Source organism: Alligator mississippiensis, chromosome 5 (genome assembly GCF_030867095.1).
Source record: "Alligator mississippiensis isolate rAllMis1 chromosome 5, rAllMis1, whole genome shotgun sequence".
Classification (NCBI taxonomy): domain Eukaryota; kingdom Metazoa; phylum Chordata; order Crocodylia; family Alligatoridae; genus Alligator; species Alligator mississippiensis.
This window is the reverse complement of record NC_081828.1, coordinates 216901774-216915711: the sequence shown is the minus strand read 5'-3', so window position 1 is coordinate 216915711 and position 13938 is coordinate 216901774. Positions and strand designations below refer to the sequence as shown.

The 13938-nt window shown below is 51.1% G+C and overlaps 1 protein-coding gene across 3 annotated transcripts in view; it reads right to left on the bottom strand.

Moving 5' to 3' along the window:
• The window catches only part of LOC102567728 (uncharacterized), a 35665-nt gene that overhangs the window by 3861 nt on the left and 17866 nt on the right, over positions 1-13938 (bottom strand). For all 3 annotated transcript variants that reach the window (XM_059729261.1, XM_059729260.1, XM_014596091.3), the window contains exons 2-9: positions 8554-8661; positions 7435-7530; positions 7094-7155; positions 5965-6102; positions 4608-4749; positions 2390-2554; positions 2116-2208; positions 614-689 (exon numbers count right to left, since the gene is read on the bottom strand). In XM_059729261.1, the coding sequence (XP_059585244.1) occupies positions 614-689; positions 2116-2208; positions 2390-2554; positions 4608-4749; positions 5965-6102; positions 7094-7155; positions 7435-7530; positions 8554-8657 (876 nt within the window). In that variant the 5' untranslated portion in view covers positions 8658-8661. The remainder of the gene's footprint in view (positions 1-613; positions 690-2115; positions 2209-2389; positions 2555-4607; positions 4750-5964; positions 6103-7093; positions 7156-7434; positions 7531-8553; positions 8662-13938) is intronic.

Below are 13938 nucleotides of genomic sequence, written 5' to 3'. Positions count from 1 at the left end.
TGCTAGGGGAACTGCCTGCCTTTGCTTTCCCCTCTGCATAATGTGGATAATACTATTGGCCTCCAAAGTACAGCCAGGGTGGTTCTCTCCAATCTGCTTAAGCAAACCCTGTGGGGGTCAGTTGCTGACTGTGAGAAGTAGGTTGGTGCTGGAGGAAGGACTGCCTCTGATGGACTCAGGGTCTGGACACATCAGCGTGAAGGAGGGGGCATGTGATGTGCGGCTGTGCAACCTGCACCGGGGGTGGAGAAATCCAGGGTAGAGCTACGCCCGTGACAGCTACACAGGTGCACCTGTCAGCTTGTCCTGGGACAGTCCTGGGCTACGGGTGAACAGGCTGTTCCCTGCTCCTTTGTCACCCAGTGATACAGCCCAGTCACATCCACATACTGCACACAGCTATCCCAGACTAACGGCGCATGTCTGCTCCACATCCTGGTGCATTCGACATCTGCGTGCAAAACTCACGCAAGGTTTTGCTTTCTCTCTCCCTGCCTCAGCCAGGCCCTGCGACAGGGCTTTCTCTTGGCCCGTGCCTGCCTGTAGATGGCCTGCTCCACATTACCCGACTCGGGAAGGTTTAGGGTGGATGGCTTCTGGGGCAAAAGGATACTGGTTGCCCGGTGTGAGACTCGCGAGGTAAGTAACGCACAGCCGAAGAAGCCAGGCTGTCCCAAAACGCTGTGCCCCTGGGAAAGGGAAAACAGACCCAACTCAGCAACAGCTGCAGGGGAACGGAGCGGCTGCTTCCACCCCCGCCTGGGGGGCAGAGCCCAGCAAAGCCGCTGCCAGCACCTCCCAGGAACGGATGCAAGAAGCTTTCTCCTGATGGCTTTGAAAACCCAGGAAGCTGCTTGCTGTGGCACTACTTCACCCAGGTGGTTTGCACGCTGCCCTGGGCTAAGTCTCCTCTCTCACAGGCTGTGGGATGGTGCCGAGAGCCATCACCTGCCCCTGACACATGCTAGTGCAAGTAAAAGTCACTGAACAGCCCTTGGGGGTACGAAAAAGCAAGAAGGGAGTTATGCACCCGGGGAAATCTCAGGGTTTCCTTCCTTGTCTTCTGGGATTTGCTGCTGTAACAACCGACTTGCTTGTGGCTTTGACTTCCTCAAAAAGGAGGGGTCAAGGCAGCTGGAGCCCAAGAGAAACCAAACGGCTCCTGACCAAGCAGGGACGTTCACCCCTCACTGATCGGACCCCTCAGTGGAGTGGGGCCGTGTGAACCAAGCAGTAGCATGTCTGCGATCCGGCCCACCCCAGGCAAGTCGGGCATCTGACCTCCATGATCTCGAGACCAGCTTGAAATGCACGAGACAGACAGGCCTTCGGAGACCCCCAGGATCACCTGGGTGGCGAGCCCCGGGGTCTGCAAACACAGTGCTTTTATGCCTGGATGCTGAGCCTGTCAGGAAGCCACATGCTTTCAGGGGCCTGGCTTGGTACGAAAACACTTCCTGCAAGAGGCCCGCTAGTACCAAGGCTTGGGGCAGTGGCCTCCAGAGCTGTGCCTCTTGCAGGGGGTTGCACAGAGGATGGAGCTGGGCTGTGCTCAGTGGGGGCAAATGGCAGGACAAGGAGCAATGGGCTCAAGCTGCAGCAAGGGAAGTTGAGGTTGGATATTAGGAAGAACTTTCTCCCAAGGAGGGTGGTAAAGCCCTGGAACAGGTTACCTAGAGAGGTGGTGGACTCTCCACCCTTGGAGGTGTTTAAGACCTGGGTAGACAAAGCCTTGGCTGGGATGATGTAGTTGCGGCTGGTCCTGCTTGGAGCAGGGGGTTGGACTAGATGTGACTTCCTGAGCTCCCTTCCAACCCTCATTTTTTACAATTTTATGAACAGAGCCATTTTTTTCCCTGTGGCAAAGAGCTCAGCAAGGCCACAGCGGGGCAGAAGGTTTTGATGTGCTGGATTACTGTTGGAAGTCCCTGGGTGTATCTTGTGAGTCACACGTAGGAGGTTACTAACAGTGCAAATGTCATGCCCCATCCCAGAGCACCCACGAAAGGATCTTGCGACGCCCAGGTGGAGAATCACCGGCCTGGACAGCTAAGAGTGGGACAGAGGACTCTCATCAGAGTCTCCCTCCTGCCGTGGGAGACGTTTCCTCCATACCTCTGGCTGGCTTGAGAGACGTAGAGGAATTTCATGGCCGGCATGGGGCAGACGGCCCTCAACAGCTCCCACGGCTCCATCCCGATGCTGACCCTGCCAAAAAGCAAGAGGCACAGTCAGATACCACCAAATAACCACCTACAGCTTCCTCTGGGCTCCAGCTCACCGGCCGGCTCCCGACTGAAGGGTGGCAGGTTTCCTCTACCAAGCCCCGAGATGTCTGCAGGGCATATGTGGTGTTTCAAATCAAGACAAAGCCCCACCCTGGATTCACCTGCCCGTGAAAGCCTCGACTGGGTAGAGGAGCCCGGCGAGGCAGGAGGCGATGTAGGCATTCATGGAGGAGAGAGAGACCCGGGGTTGGACGGCAGCTGCGTGGGGGGCTCCCGCCCTCGCCAGCACCTCGTCGTTCTGGAGCAGGAGGATGCCGTCCGCGTGCCTGTGCAAATACAGAGCAGATTCACTGTTCTCCAGTTGCTTGGGGGCGAATCCAGGCATCCCCCAAAGACAGCGTTACGTCTTGCCTGGGTACAGACAAAGTAGATGCTGCAGGAATGAGCTGTTCTGATGTCAGATGGCTGCACAATTACAGGCCCATCAATTGTTAGCATCGCTGTTAGATGCACCGCAGCAGCCCCTAGAAGACCTGCCAGGATCTGGGCCCCAGGGCACTAGGTGCTGTACATACACACGTAAGGAGAGCTCCAAGTCTCAGTGACAAAGGATTAAAGGAAACAGGTTAAGGGTCTGTCTAGAGCAGGAACTGAGAAGCGGACACACGGCACGTTTAACCCAGTGTTGCCAGCCTCATCTCAGTGTCTAATTGGGAGGAGGGATGGAGCGGGGTGCCCAGGGGTCTGCCCTGGGTTCAGTGTTGAGTAATATCTTCAGTAGTGATGTGGACGACGGGACTGAGTGCACAGCTCGCACGGCGGCAGATGGCACCCAGCTGGGTAGAGTTGCAGGCACTGCGGAGGGTGGGGCTAGGATTCAAAATGACCAGAATAAATGGAGAAATGCTTTGGCAGGAGCATCACCAGCAGATCGGGGAAGTGATTCTTCTCCTCTATTCAGCACTGGGGAGGCCACATCTGGAGTCCACAAACAGAGTCCACAGATGCAGCTTGGGGAGTGACTGGTTGGGCTGTGGGACTGTAGAGAAGGACCTGGGGGTTATGGTGAATAAGAGCCAACACTGTCCCCTCGTTGCAAAAAAAGCCTACAACGTGCTAGGCTGTATTAGTTGAAGCACTGCTTTTAAATTAAGGGAAGCAATTCTGTTCAGCACTGGCGAGACCTCGCCTAGAGTACGGTGTCTAGGGTTTGGTTATCGCACTTCAGGAAAGGCATGGACAAATTTTAAAGACTACAGTGAATACCAGGAAGATTGATTAGAGGCTGGGGAAACCTGACTCAATTGGAAAGGTTAGAAGAAGTGGATTATTTATTCTGGAGAAAAAACTGAGGGAGGATTTGATAACAGTCTTCAGTAGGGTTGGGTATGTAAATAAAGTTCAATCAATTGACCAGTCAAAAATTGGTCAAAAATTGTAAAAAACTGGCCAATGCAGTCAAGCCATACACAGAACAAGTCAATTTTCCTTTAAGCGTGCCAAAAAATGATAAAATAAATCATATTTCTGTCAACAAACCTGCAAAAAAATATTCACTCCCCATAAAATTGCTATAATCTTTGACCAGTCAAAAAACGCAGTCAGTTGACCGATCAATTGAGAATACTTGATCAGTCAGTTGATCAGCTTGCCAAACCTAGTCTTCAGATACTTGAAGAATAATTGGTGGAAGAAGATATTGGAATCTGAGCGGTTGCGAAGGCGGACGCAGGCTGCACAAGAACAAGATCCCCAGTTGTCTTGGTCTCCTTGCCATTGGATCAAGGTCCTGTTTTGTCAAGAGCTGATGAGAAGGAGGAGTGGAAGAAATCTAGGTTTGAGTTGGGAACAACTTTCTCACCCCGAGGGTGGTCCAGGACTACAGCAGATACCTTTGAAGAGCAGGTTGGACAAATAAGTGTCCGGGATGGCTTAGTCAGGGATAACCCTGCCTTGAGAAGGGGCTGGACTAGATGTGACCCTGTAAGGACCCTGCGAGTTGGACTTTCCTATAAGTTCATGACACCACTGTTAACAAGAAGCAGACATGTGCCATGTAGACCGATCCTGGTATAACCTCTTTGAATCTGGTGTGGAATTACCCTTGCAAAACTCAGGGGTAAAACTCCCTGGGCGCAGCTCTCTGCTGGTGGTAAATTTTAGCTGTGTTAAATGCAGAGTAAAAGTCTCAGCTCTCCCCCTCACTCCGTGCTTGCAGCCTCAGTTTCCCCAGGGTGTGAGCTCTTCAGGGCAGGGTCAGTGCCTCACGGGGCAGGGGGTGTCCAGGCAGTGAGACCCAGCATTAGACAAGGACAAGTAACCTTGGCTGACCATCATTTTCTGTTGACTCCTCTTCCCCTCCCAGCTCCTTCCCGTTACCTCTGGAGCCACGCGAGGCACAGCAAGGCGTTGTAGTGCTGGAGAGGGCTCTCGCCAGCCTGGTGAGGGGCTACGGTCACTGCCAGGATCTGCCCCAGGGAGTACTCATCTCTGATGGCCTCGCACAGCCGGGAACTGAGGCCTATGGGGGAAAGTTACCATCATCATCAGCAGGAAAAAAGATTCTTGAAATGCCCTCGAGCTCAGGCTGGCCACGGTGAGCTCAGAGCTGGGCTGAACCGAGCTGGGCAGAGAAAATGCAGCGGCAGGTCTTGGGGCAGGACCTGATTTTTTAGAAGCTCCTTCTCCTTGCAAATCTGCACATTTTGCAAATGCTGCAGAAGCCAGACATTTCACGGGGGACCTCACCTAGAAGCGGAGCACTGTGCAGGGGTCTGACCCAGCAGCCCCGCATCCCAGACACGTTTAAAACAAAACCCTGGAAGTTCTGGGTGTTAGTGATAGTACAAATGTGGAGGTTGCCTGGTTGAGGGCAACCATTTTGGTAGGCGTGTCAAAAATTAAGCCCCGTGTCCTCCCTGAGTGTCACTCTGATCCCCTTCCCCTGCCTGATTTTCTGCTCTGCTTTCTGCTCCTTGGCCTGTGCTCCCTGCCTGATCTGCTGCTCTGCCTTCATCTCCCTGCCCTATCTGCCGTTGTGCTGCGTACCCCTGTCCCAATCTGCTGTATGCTACAGAGGGGCTCCCCTGATTCAGGCAACGAAAGCGCTCCATATACAACCTTACTTCTGCCTGCCTACACGTGTGCTGGCTTCGTCCTGTTGTGTTTAAATAGCACGTCTCCATGTACACAATCTAGCACTCAGGACCTGGCTTTCTAGGGGGTTCAGAAATGGCTTGGTGCCCCAGGACAGTCTCACCATCTCGTTCCCAGAGTTGGCACACATGGGGCGGGAGCAGCTGAGCAAGGCTTCCTCCCTTGCAGCAAGATGGAGCTTGCTGCCACCGCGGTGCGGACGGACCTGCTGCGTCCACCGGAGTCACCGGCGGAGTGAACTCACCTTCCCTAATGCGCCGCTGGCAAAGCACGACAGCAACAAGCAACCTTGATAAATGTGACGGCCACTATGGACCACAGCTAGAATGGCCTTCACATCCTCCACCCTCCCTGCTGGATTGGACCGGCGGCAACCTAGCTGCTGGTTGAGAAGATGTTGGGTGCTAAACATGGGAAGAGCTATAATCTTGGAGGACCCAGTGAGATAATTTCTCTTCTTTTCTCATCCATCCATCCATCCACCCACCCACCCACTTCAGGTTTTATACTGCTGCCCATCACCATGGTATCCGGATGCTTTCTAGGTAAAGCCAGCAGCCACAGCAAAACCCCGACCTACCAGCTCCCGTGCCACCACCAAGGCTGTGGAAAAGCACAGTCCCGCAGTAGCAGTCCCTGCGCTCGGCCTCCTTCCGCAGACTCTCCATCGTCCTCTGGAGCAGGCCCCTCTCGTTGTCCGAGCGCCCATCATGGTACCCTGACAACGGGAAGCCAGGTAGAGCCCGAGGTTAGATTGTCTCACGGTTGCGGGGCTGGGGCAAAGCGGGAAGGGCCGCAGGATGCCAATGGCTTGAGCCTTTAGCACTTCTCATCCAGGGTGGGTCACCTGTGCCTGACTCCTGAGAGGCGATGCCAAGTCCAAACTAATCTCAGTGTCTCATAGCACAGGTGAGCAATGGACAGAGAGACGTTACACCCCAGCAAGGGCTGCTCACACTCGCATCAGGAACTGCTCATGGGTTCCTAAAGCCAGGATGGCCTCCCAGCCCTTCGGTCATGCACCCAGGCATGCTCGGGGAAGCCAGACGGGTTTACGTCCAGCTCCCTCGATCCTTTTGCTGTGTGCATGTCAAAACCATCACCTGCTGTACTGCACCCGTGCAGGGGCTGAACGGAGCCCTCTGGCCCCCAAAACACAGGGGTGACTGGGTGCACGGGCCTTGCCAGACAGCCTGCAGGAGGAGTCGGTTTGGCTGGAGGTATCCCACAGGTGCAGAAATGTGGGGTAGTAGCTAAAAGCCCAAGGACAAGGTCTGGGATAAAACCCCTGTGAGCCAAGGAGAAGGAACCGCTGGTGGGTTGGCGTGCCTCTCTCCTTGAAGGAACGGCAGGGCTCTCCAAAGGCTGGAAAGGGCCTTTCCTGCTATTAAAGCCAGATAATGCCACAAGCTGGGAAATAAAGTCAAGGAGCAAGCAGGTTAGGGCATGTGAGCTGCTATCAGGTGGCCTCGAGTCGCTGAGCTGAAAAACAATGTGCCAGCAAAACTGGCTGCAAAACAGCCATCCTTGTGAGAAACCCTGGGCTGGTTTGCTGTTGCTCCCAGCTGAGTGCAGCGGGGCACGCGCACCCCCACGGGACACCTCAGCTGCATCAGGGGGCATCACCATAGGCTTTGCAGACCTCTGCAAGCGTGTTTCTCACCCACAAATGTGCATTGGGGGGGAATTTAGGAGGAGAGGACTCTTACCATATGCCCAGTTCTTCCCTCTTCCCTGCTTTCCCACGATCAGGTTGGACTCCCTGAAAAAACTGTGAGAGGAGTTAGGAACTAGTAGGTGGCAGCAGGGATTATGACTTCCCACGTGGCCTGGGACAATGCTTTCCTAACTCACTGGCTTAGGACCCCACATGATCTCCCCGAAAAGCAGGGGAGAGAAAACAGGAGGCCATGCTGTCCTTGGGTCCCAGTCTCGGGCCTAAGGACCAGGTCATGGGGCAGGGAGGAGATGAAAGGAGTGTTATCTCCCACCCCAGGCACAGCAGGTTCAAAGGGGTCTCAGAGCCACTGATACGAGGCACAGCTCTTACCCTCCCTTGACGTGTTTCTGCAGTTTCCTCACCACTTTGGGCTCACTGTCCACACAGATAGCGCTGAGCTTTCCATCCAGGGAACAAAACGGGTGTCTGGAAAGGACACAAGACGTATGTATGGGAAAGCCCTCTTCTCTGCAGCTGTTCCCGAGAGCGACGTGGGAAAGCCAGCGCAAAGGGGCTGGCAGAAACACTGAAACCAGGGGCTTGAGTTCATGCATTGCCTTGGTGGGGGACCTGCTAAGAGGACCTGCTACCACCTTCCTGTCCCTCTCTTCTCTCCAACCTGCTGCCCTTCAGAAGGGCTCCAAGGGGGATTTCCATCCAACCACAGAAATCATGACTTTGTTTTTCAGTGTTAGGCCAGAAATCAAAACCCAGCATTCCTGTTTCACGTGCACTTTGTCTAGAAACACCCTGGATCTCTACAGGGGTTGGACAACAGGACCCTTGAGGTCCCTTCAGCCCTCCGAGTCTGCGATTCCCTAGGCTCGGTGCAGAAACCCATGCTTGCAGGGGGGGCTCTGACCAGAGGGGCTGCAGCACCCCGGGCAGAGGTGGTGGGGGTGAGATGATGCTATTCCCTGGAAAGCAGATTGGGGGACAGTCTCGCCTGTCCTGGTCATCTCTGCACCCTGGCAGCAGTTGCCGCTGCTCTAGCAGCCGAGGGACAAGCTTCTCTTGTGCAGGCTGCAGCAGCCCTGCTCCTATGGCTGGGTGGAGCGGGGCTGAGCCTGCCAAAGCAAAGATGCCTGGGGGGCATTTTAGCACCCCCCCCCCCAAGTCATTGCCCGAGGCTGGTACCCTGCTCCCCCCCGCCCCCAGATACGCTACTGCCTCTTCCCTTCATTTGATGGAAAGGTTTGGATCAGTCGCCTTAATCCCAACTTGTTGCAAGCTTGTGTGTAAAAGGGCTATGGAAAGCAAACGGGGAACAAAGATCTCATTGTTCCCCAGATGTGAAGCCAAAGCTGGGAGCGCACGCAGTCTTGTGATACGAGAGCCAGCTGCACAGAGACTGCTGGAGACCTATGTCTGCCCGCTGGGAAAGGATCACTTCACCTCTCCTGCTTCACGTCCTAGCCAGCGCCGGCTGAGGGGCTGTGGGGACCGTACCTGTCCGCCTCTCCCTGCAGCGCACTTTTCTGTGTTAGGAGCTGCCACCACTCCTGGCCGATTTGATTGCCGCATTGTCCGACTTGGAGCCACACAGCAGACATGGTCCTAAGAGCGGGAAGACAAAACATGTAGGTGGTAAATACCTTCAAGAGCCAATTTCTGATCTGGCATAAAGGCATTATCATTCAATCTATAGTGTGGCTGAGCATTAAGCCAAGTAAACAGATAGAAGCCATCCGTCTGCAGGCCCTACAACAACACAGTATTTTATGCTTACTCTGCTGGAGCAATTAATGAGCAAGGAGACAATTGCATTCAGGGTTGATGACATGCCGATTCTGTTGTCGGATCTATCAGGAGCTTCTACCCGTAAAACGTCTGTATTCAGGTTCCCGTACGGGGTGGCTGTGTAGCACTTGGTAGCAAGGCCGGTGACACTTGGGATGCCTTCAGGAGGTCTGCCCAGCAATACTTGGTGAGGTTTGGCTGCTTTCAGGCACTGGTGATACTGGTTGTGTGCAGGATCTTAATGGATGATGCTAGGACAAACCCAAAAGGTAATAGGGCCAGATTTTCAGCCAGTATAAAATGAGGTTGCTCCAGTGAATTCAAGTGGAAATGAAGGTGCGTGGATTTGTCCTAAACGAGGATGAGGCGTAGCACGTCTCGTACTTCATGTGATAACAAAGGCCGGTTTGCGTGGGTGCTCCACTGACCTCCCCGCCGTTCTGAGGTCCCGGCGCTGCCAATGAACCAGGCCCTACCTGAGTCTGGGTTGCAGCCAAAAAACCAGTTCAGTTTATGCCCTGTTGTATATGACTGGACTGGGAGCGGTAGAAGGAGGAACCAATGTTTGCGAAATGAAAAATGAGAGCGTGAATTGGAAATAATCATTTTTAAATTCTATAAAAGCAGGACAAAAAGGGAGAACAGAAGACTCAACAACACGAAGAAACGCTGCTTCAGATGTGCTTGGACAATGGGACAGCCCTTGGGAAGGAACTGAGAAGGAGATTGCCAACACAAAGCAGTTTCTGCATTCTGCAGGGATGGATACAGAGTCATCGCCTCATAGAAAAGTAGGGCTGGAAGGGACCTCAGGAAGTCCAACCTCCTGCTCTAAGCAGGATCATCCCGATCCAAACCACCCTAGACAAGCGTTGAAGCAATTAAACCACCCTAGACAAGCGTTCGAAGCAATTACAACTTCAAGAACAACCCGCATGCACAATGCATTGTGCTCAGGTTATTCAGTAAGTGTTGAAATACACCTCTTGGCCCGTGGACTCTGGTAAAGACACGCTAGGATGCAAGGTCCTGGCCAACAAATCTCATAGCAATACAGAGCGCTTTTGCTTCCGAGTGGTCTAAAACCTACAAGACCGACACAAAAAACTCTTGAGAGAGCGTCTCTAACACAACCCATGTCTCCTCCTCACATTGAACGCAGGGCATCTATCGGTTTTCATTTCAAATCCTTTGCTAGCTCAGTGCATATCTGGGTGCGGGCCCTCTTATTTTGGAATAAAAGCACTGTTTCCAGTTTTGCTTAAAGCCAGCAACCAGGAGTTTAACTGGATTTCAGTACCTTCCTTCTAGGTCTAGTGAGGCGTCTACCAGGAAGCAAGATGAGTTGGGTACCTCCTCTATGGTGCCCTTCAATGCAGACCCATCAGTGTTCCTGTCCTGTTCTGGTCCAAGGTACCCACCACCATCTCCATGCGGATAAAGAGAAGAGAGAGCTCAGACTTGCTCAGCTTGCCCACCAGCCCTTCCTACTTCATGTCTGGGGCATTATATCTTACCAGAGGCTGTATGAGCCAAGCAACGCAAAGCCAAGCTAGTAAGAGACACTTTCTTAGGTGGTGCACCTAAAAAAAGTAAACCCTTTTTACTCCAGCACCCGTCAAAGTTTGACTTATGAAAAAAATATGGTTAGGAAGAAAAAGCATTGGAGAGTTGCGTCGGACTGAAAAATAATTGGGGGGGGAAGACTATTTTCTCCCTTCAAGAGGCTGACTGGTGCCGTGAATGGTCCACGCGCACTTCAGAAAGCCTTTCAGGGGACAGCAAGACGCAGGGCATGGCTCAGAGGTTGTGGCAGCCACCTTCCTCCCTGTGAACCCTGCCACGCTAGAAATCCCAGTCTTGCCACGACTCGTTGTGATGCCTCGAGACTCATGTGTAGATAACAATTATTGACAACGCCCTTCGAAAGGCCAGAAGGCAAAGACCTTGGTGTTTTCCAGCTTTGGTATGAACCAGAGAACAGAAAGAGGAGCTAATTATGGAGGAGGGTCTGTTCTCGGGACACGCACGTCTGTGTTAAAAGCTGCAAATTCTTCCAGTTAGCTGGGTTGATTTGATGATTTCTTAAGGATCTAAGCTCTGCCCGAGGGCAGTGGGTATTTGCACCTGACAGAGTCGGAATAGAACCACCCCCTCCACCAGAGAGACTGCAAGAGAAAGAGGCCCAGACGAACAGTTTAGACAAATCATTCTCAATCTTTTTAAGTGGGGGTTCCCTCATTAGGCTCAAGGTACCCCTCATTAGATTTGAGGGGCCCCTTCCTAGATGCCTGCTCTTAGTTTTCATTCATTTTTTGGCTAGAGAAAAAATAATAGAGCTTTTTTTGTTGTTGTTGCAAAGAACTCAGAAAGGCCACAACAGGTCCGGATGTTTTTAATGCTTATGGATTATGCTCTTGGAAATCATGGAGTTTATCTCGCGAATCATGTTTGCTCACCTAACACTATGTGGCACCAAGCGGCATCCTTGGAAAGGATGTCAAGGCCCCGTAGGGTACCACAGCTGGCACCTAGTTGAGAATCGCTGGTTTAGACAGACCAGGTGAATGCACAGAAGAAACATCAGACTCCACCTAAGAGCCACTTTAAGCCACCTTCACTGTCAGCTCTGCTTGAACATACGCATACCCTTTCCAAGTCCCTACAGCAGGAACAGCCTCTCCGTATTGAGTACGACTCACTGGTAAACAGCCATTTACTTTCTCTCCTCATCTCCCCCTAGACTGCATTAGTTACTGTTTCTCAGCACTACGCTGAGATGGTGACCTGACGATAAAAAAAGTGTGCTCATCCCTCGCAGAAGCTGGGCAAAGCTATTGTGTTGAGCTACTCTGAACATGTTGTAAAAGGTTTAACAACCCAAGGTGCAGATGATGGCCTCTTTATAGCCGATTGTGCACTACGGGCATGAATTGAAGTCCAGTGAAATCAAGGGGATATATATTCTGCAAGGCAGAGGCAGCTTGCGCGGGTACACCTGAGCTGGCTTGGAAATAGATAGCTTGGGCATCAATAATAGCAATGCTGCTGGTAGCACGGGGTTCAGCGGAGGCTGCAAACCAGCCTGAGCCTCTAGTTAAATACTCAAGTGACTAGCTTGAGCCGAGCTCCTGGTTATCATGGCTATGCTAGTTGGGTTACTAAAGCTCACCTATTTAAAGCTAGCTTGGGTACATTTGTCTACTTTGCAATCATATCTTTGGATTGCAGCGTGGACACGTCCAAAAGCACTGTTCCTGGTGACTTCAGATCGGGAGTTTACAGGTCAGTGGAAGTAGTATTGCCCTAACCCCAGATAGTTAATGGTTAGCTCTGTAACAGAAGGCTTTATAGGCCTTATGGATGTCATCACAATATAACTGCAGATATTTTTGTTCCTTGAAACAGGCTCTGATAGGGGAAAATCACTACAGTACAACTGTAGGATAAAAGTGGTGTCTCATTGACTTCACTGGATCTATTCATGGGCTTAGAGTTAAGCATATGCTTCAGAGCTATGCTTGAGCAAGGCCATAAATACCTAATCCTCTTAAAATCCTACTATGCTCTTCCTAATCATCAGTAATTTTATTAACTGTTGTATCATGGTAGTGCTTCCAGGCCAACTAGCACAGGTCCCATTGGGCCTAGCACCATATAAACACCCCACAAATGAGGGTTATTCCTCCAGGATTTACAGTGGGACAAGGCGTGCAAGACCCACATCCCAGCCAAAATACAAGACCAGGAGAGAGAGGGTAAAAAAAATAGTGGCGTGCTCAGTTCTTGCCAGCCACGAACTTCAAGAGTTGGTATATAACATTTCCACTATTTGCTTTCCTTGGTTTTAAATCTTATAGCACTTTTAATTTGGTCGGGTGCCCCAAAGGTTCAGTCCAAATGCCAGCATGAACCCCCATATACTCTTCATTATTTTTATACCTCTACTCTATAATTGATTGCCTATTCCAAGCCAACCACTCCTCAACATCCTCATTTCTCATGCCTCTCACGGATTCCTTTTTCTATCCCTTTTTATCATTACTGTACAACGTTGTAGAGACTATGACATAAAAAAAACTGAACACAGCCTTCCACGTGAGGGCAAACCTTGGATTGCAATAATAGCAGTACCACGTTTGTAGTTTTGCAGTCTGTCCCTTGCTTGGTACTATCCAGCATCTAGTTTGTTTGCTAGGCATTAAATAGAGGTTTTCATTGCATTACCTGCAGTGATATGCAGGTCTTTTGCACAAATGCTTACAGTTGACTTAGATCCCATTGATGCGTCTGGGTGGGTCAGCCTTTCTTGCAAAATGCCTAACGTGACATTCATCAGCGCTGGATTTCACCCGCTATCTTTTTGCCCAGTTATCTAGCTTAAGTCCTCAAAAAAAAAAAAAAAAAAAAAGGTTGCATCCTTTTTCCAAACCAATGAGTAAATTAAACAATACTAGTGTTGGTTTGTATCCTTGAGCACCCTGCCATGAATCCTCTAGTTAGCAAATGGACTGTTTATTTGATGCTGAAGTTGCATCGGGGACCTTCAAACTTCCTCCAAAATGGGAAGTTTTAAAGGCACTCCCCCTCACGTATACTCTTCCTTCTTACTTATCATCACTAGGGTCACTTCCTCTGCTATTAGCGATTGAACTATAGTAATTGCTTCCATGGAAAAGGAATATAGCAAAGATTTAATATATTCTGGCTGCATGTTAATAAGTTTTTAGCAAGATACAAGGACAAGAGCCAATGCCATAAGGCCAGCCAAGTCATCCAAGATCACCAACATCCTGTCCGGGACTACTTAGGACTACTCCTTCAATCACTTTCTGATGGGTGACAACGCATTACCTTTCTGACTGGTGACCCTCTAGATGCCTTAAAACCTTCCTATCATTTATTCATTGTGTTTTGAAAGTTCAACTAACTTACAACTCCCAGTTCTTTATTCACCATCGTGCCGATTTCTTGGTGAACCCTCGTCCAAGGAGCAGTGCAGTTAACGCCATACCTTGCGAGTATTTTTAGCCATTCTCTGTACTTGTACTTGGGAAACCTCTGTTCAGATATAGCATGTTTTCAGCTCCCTTT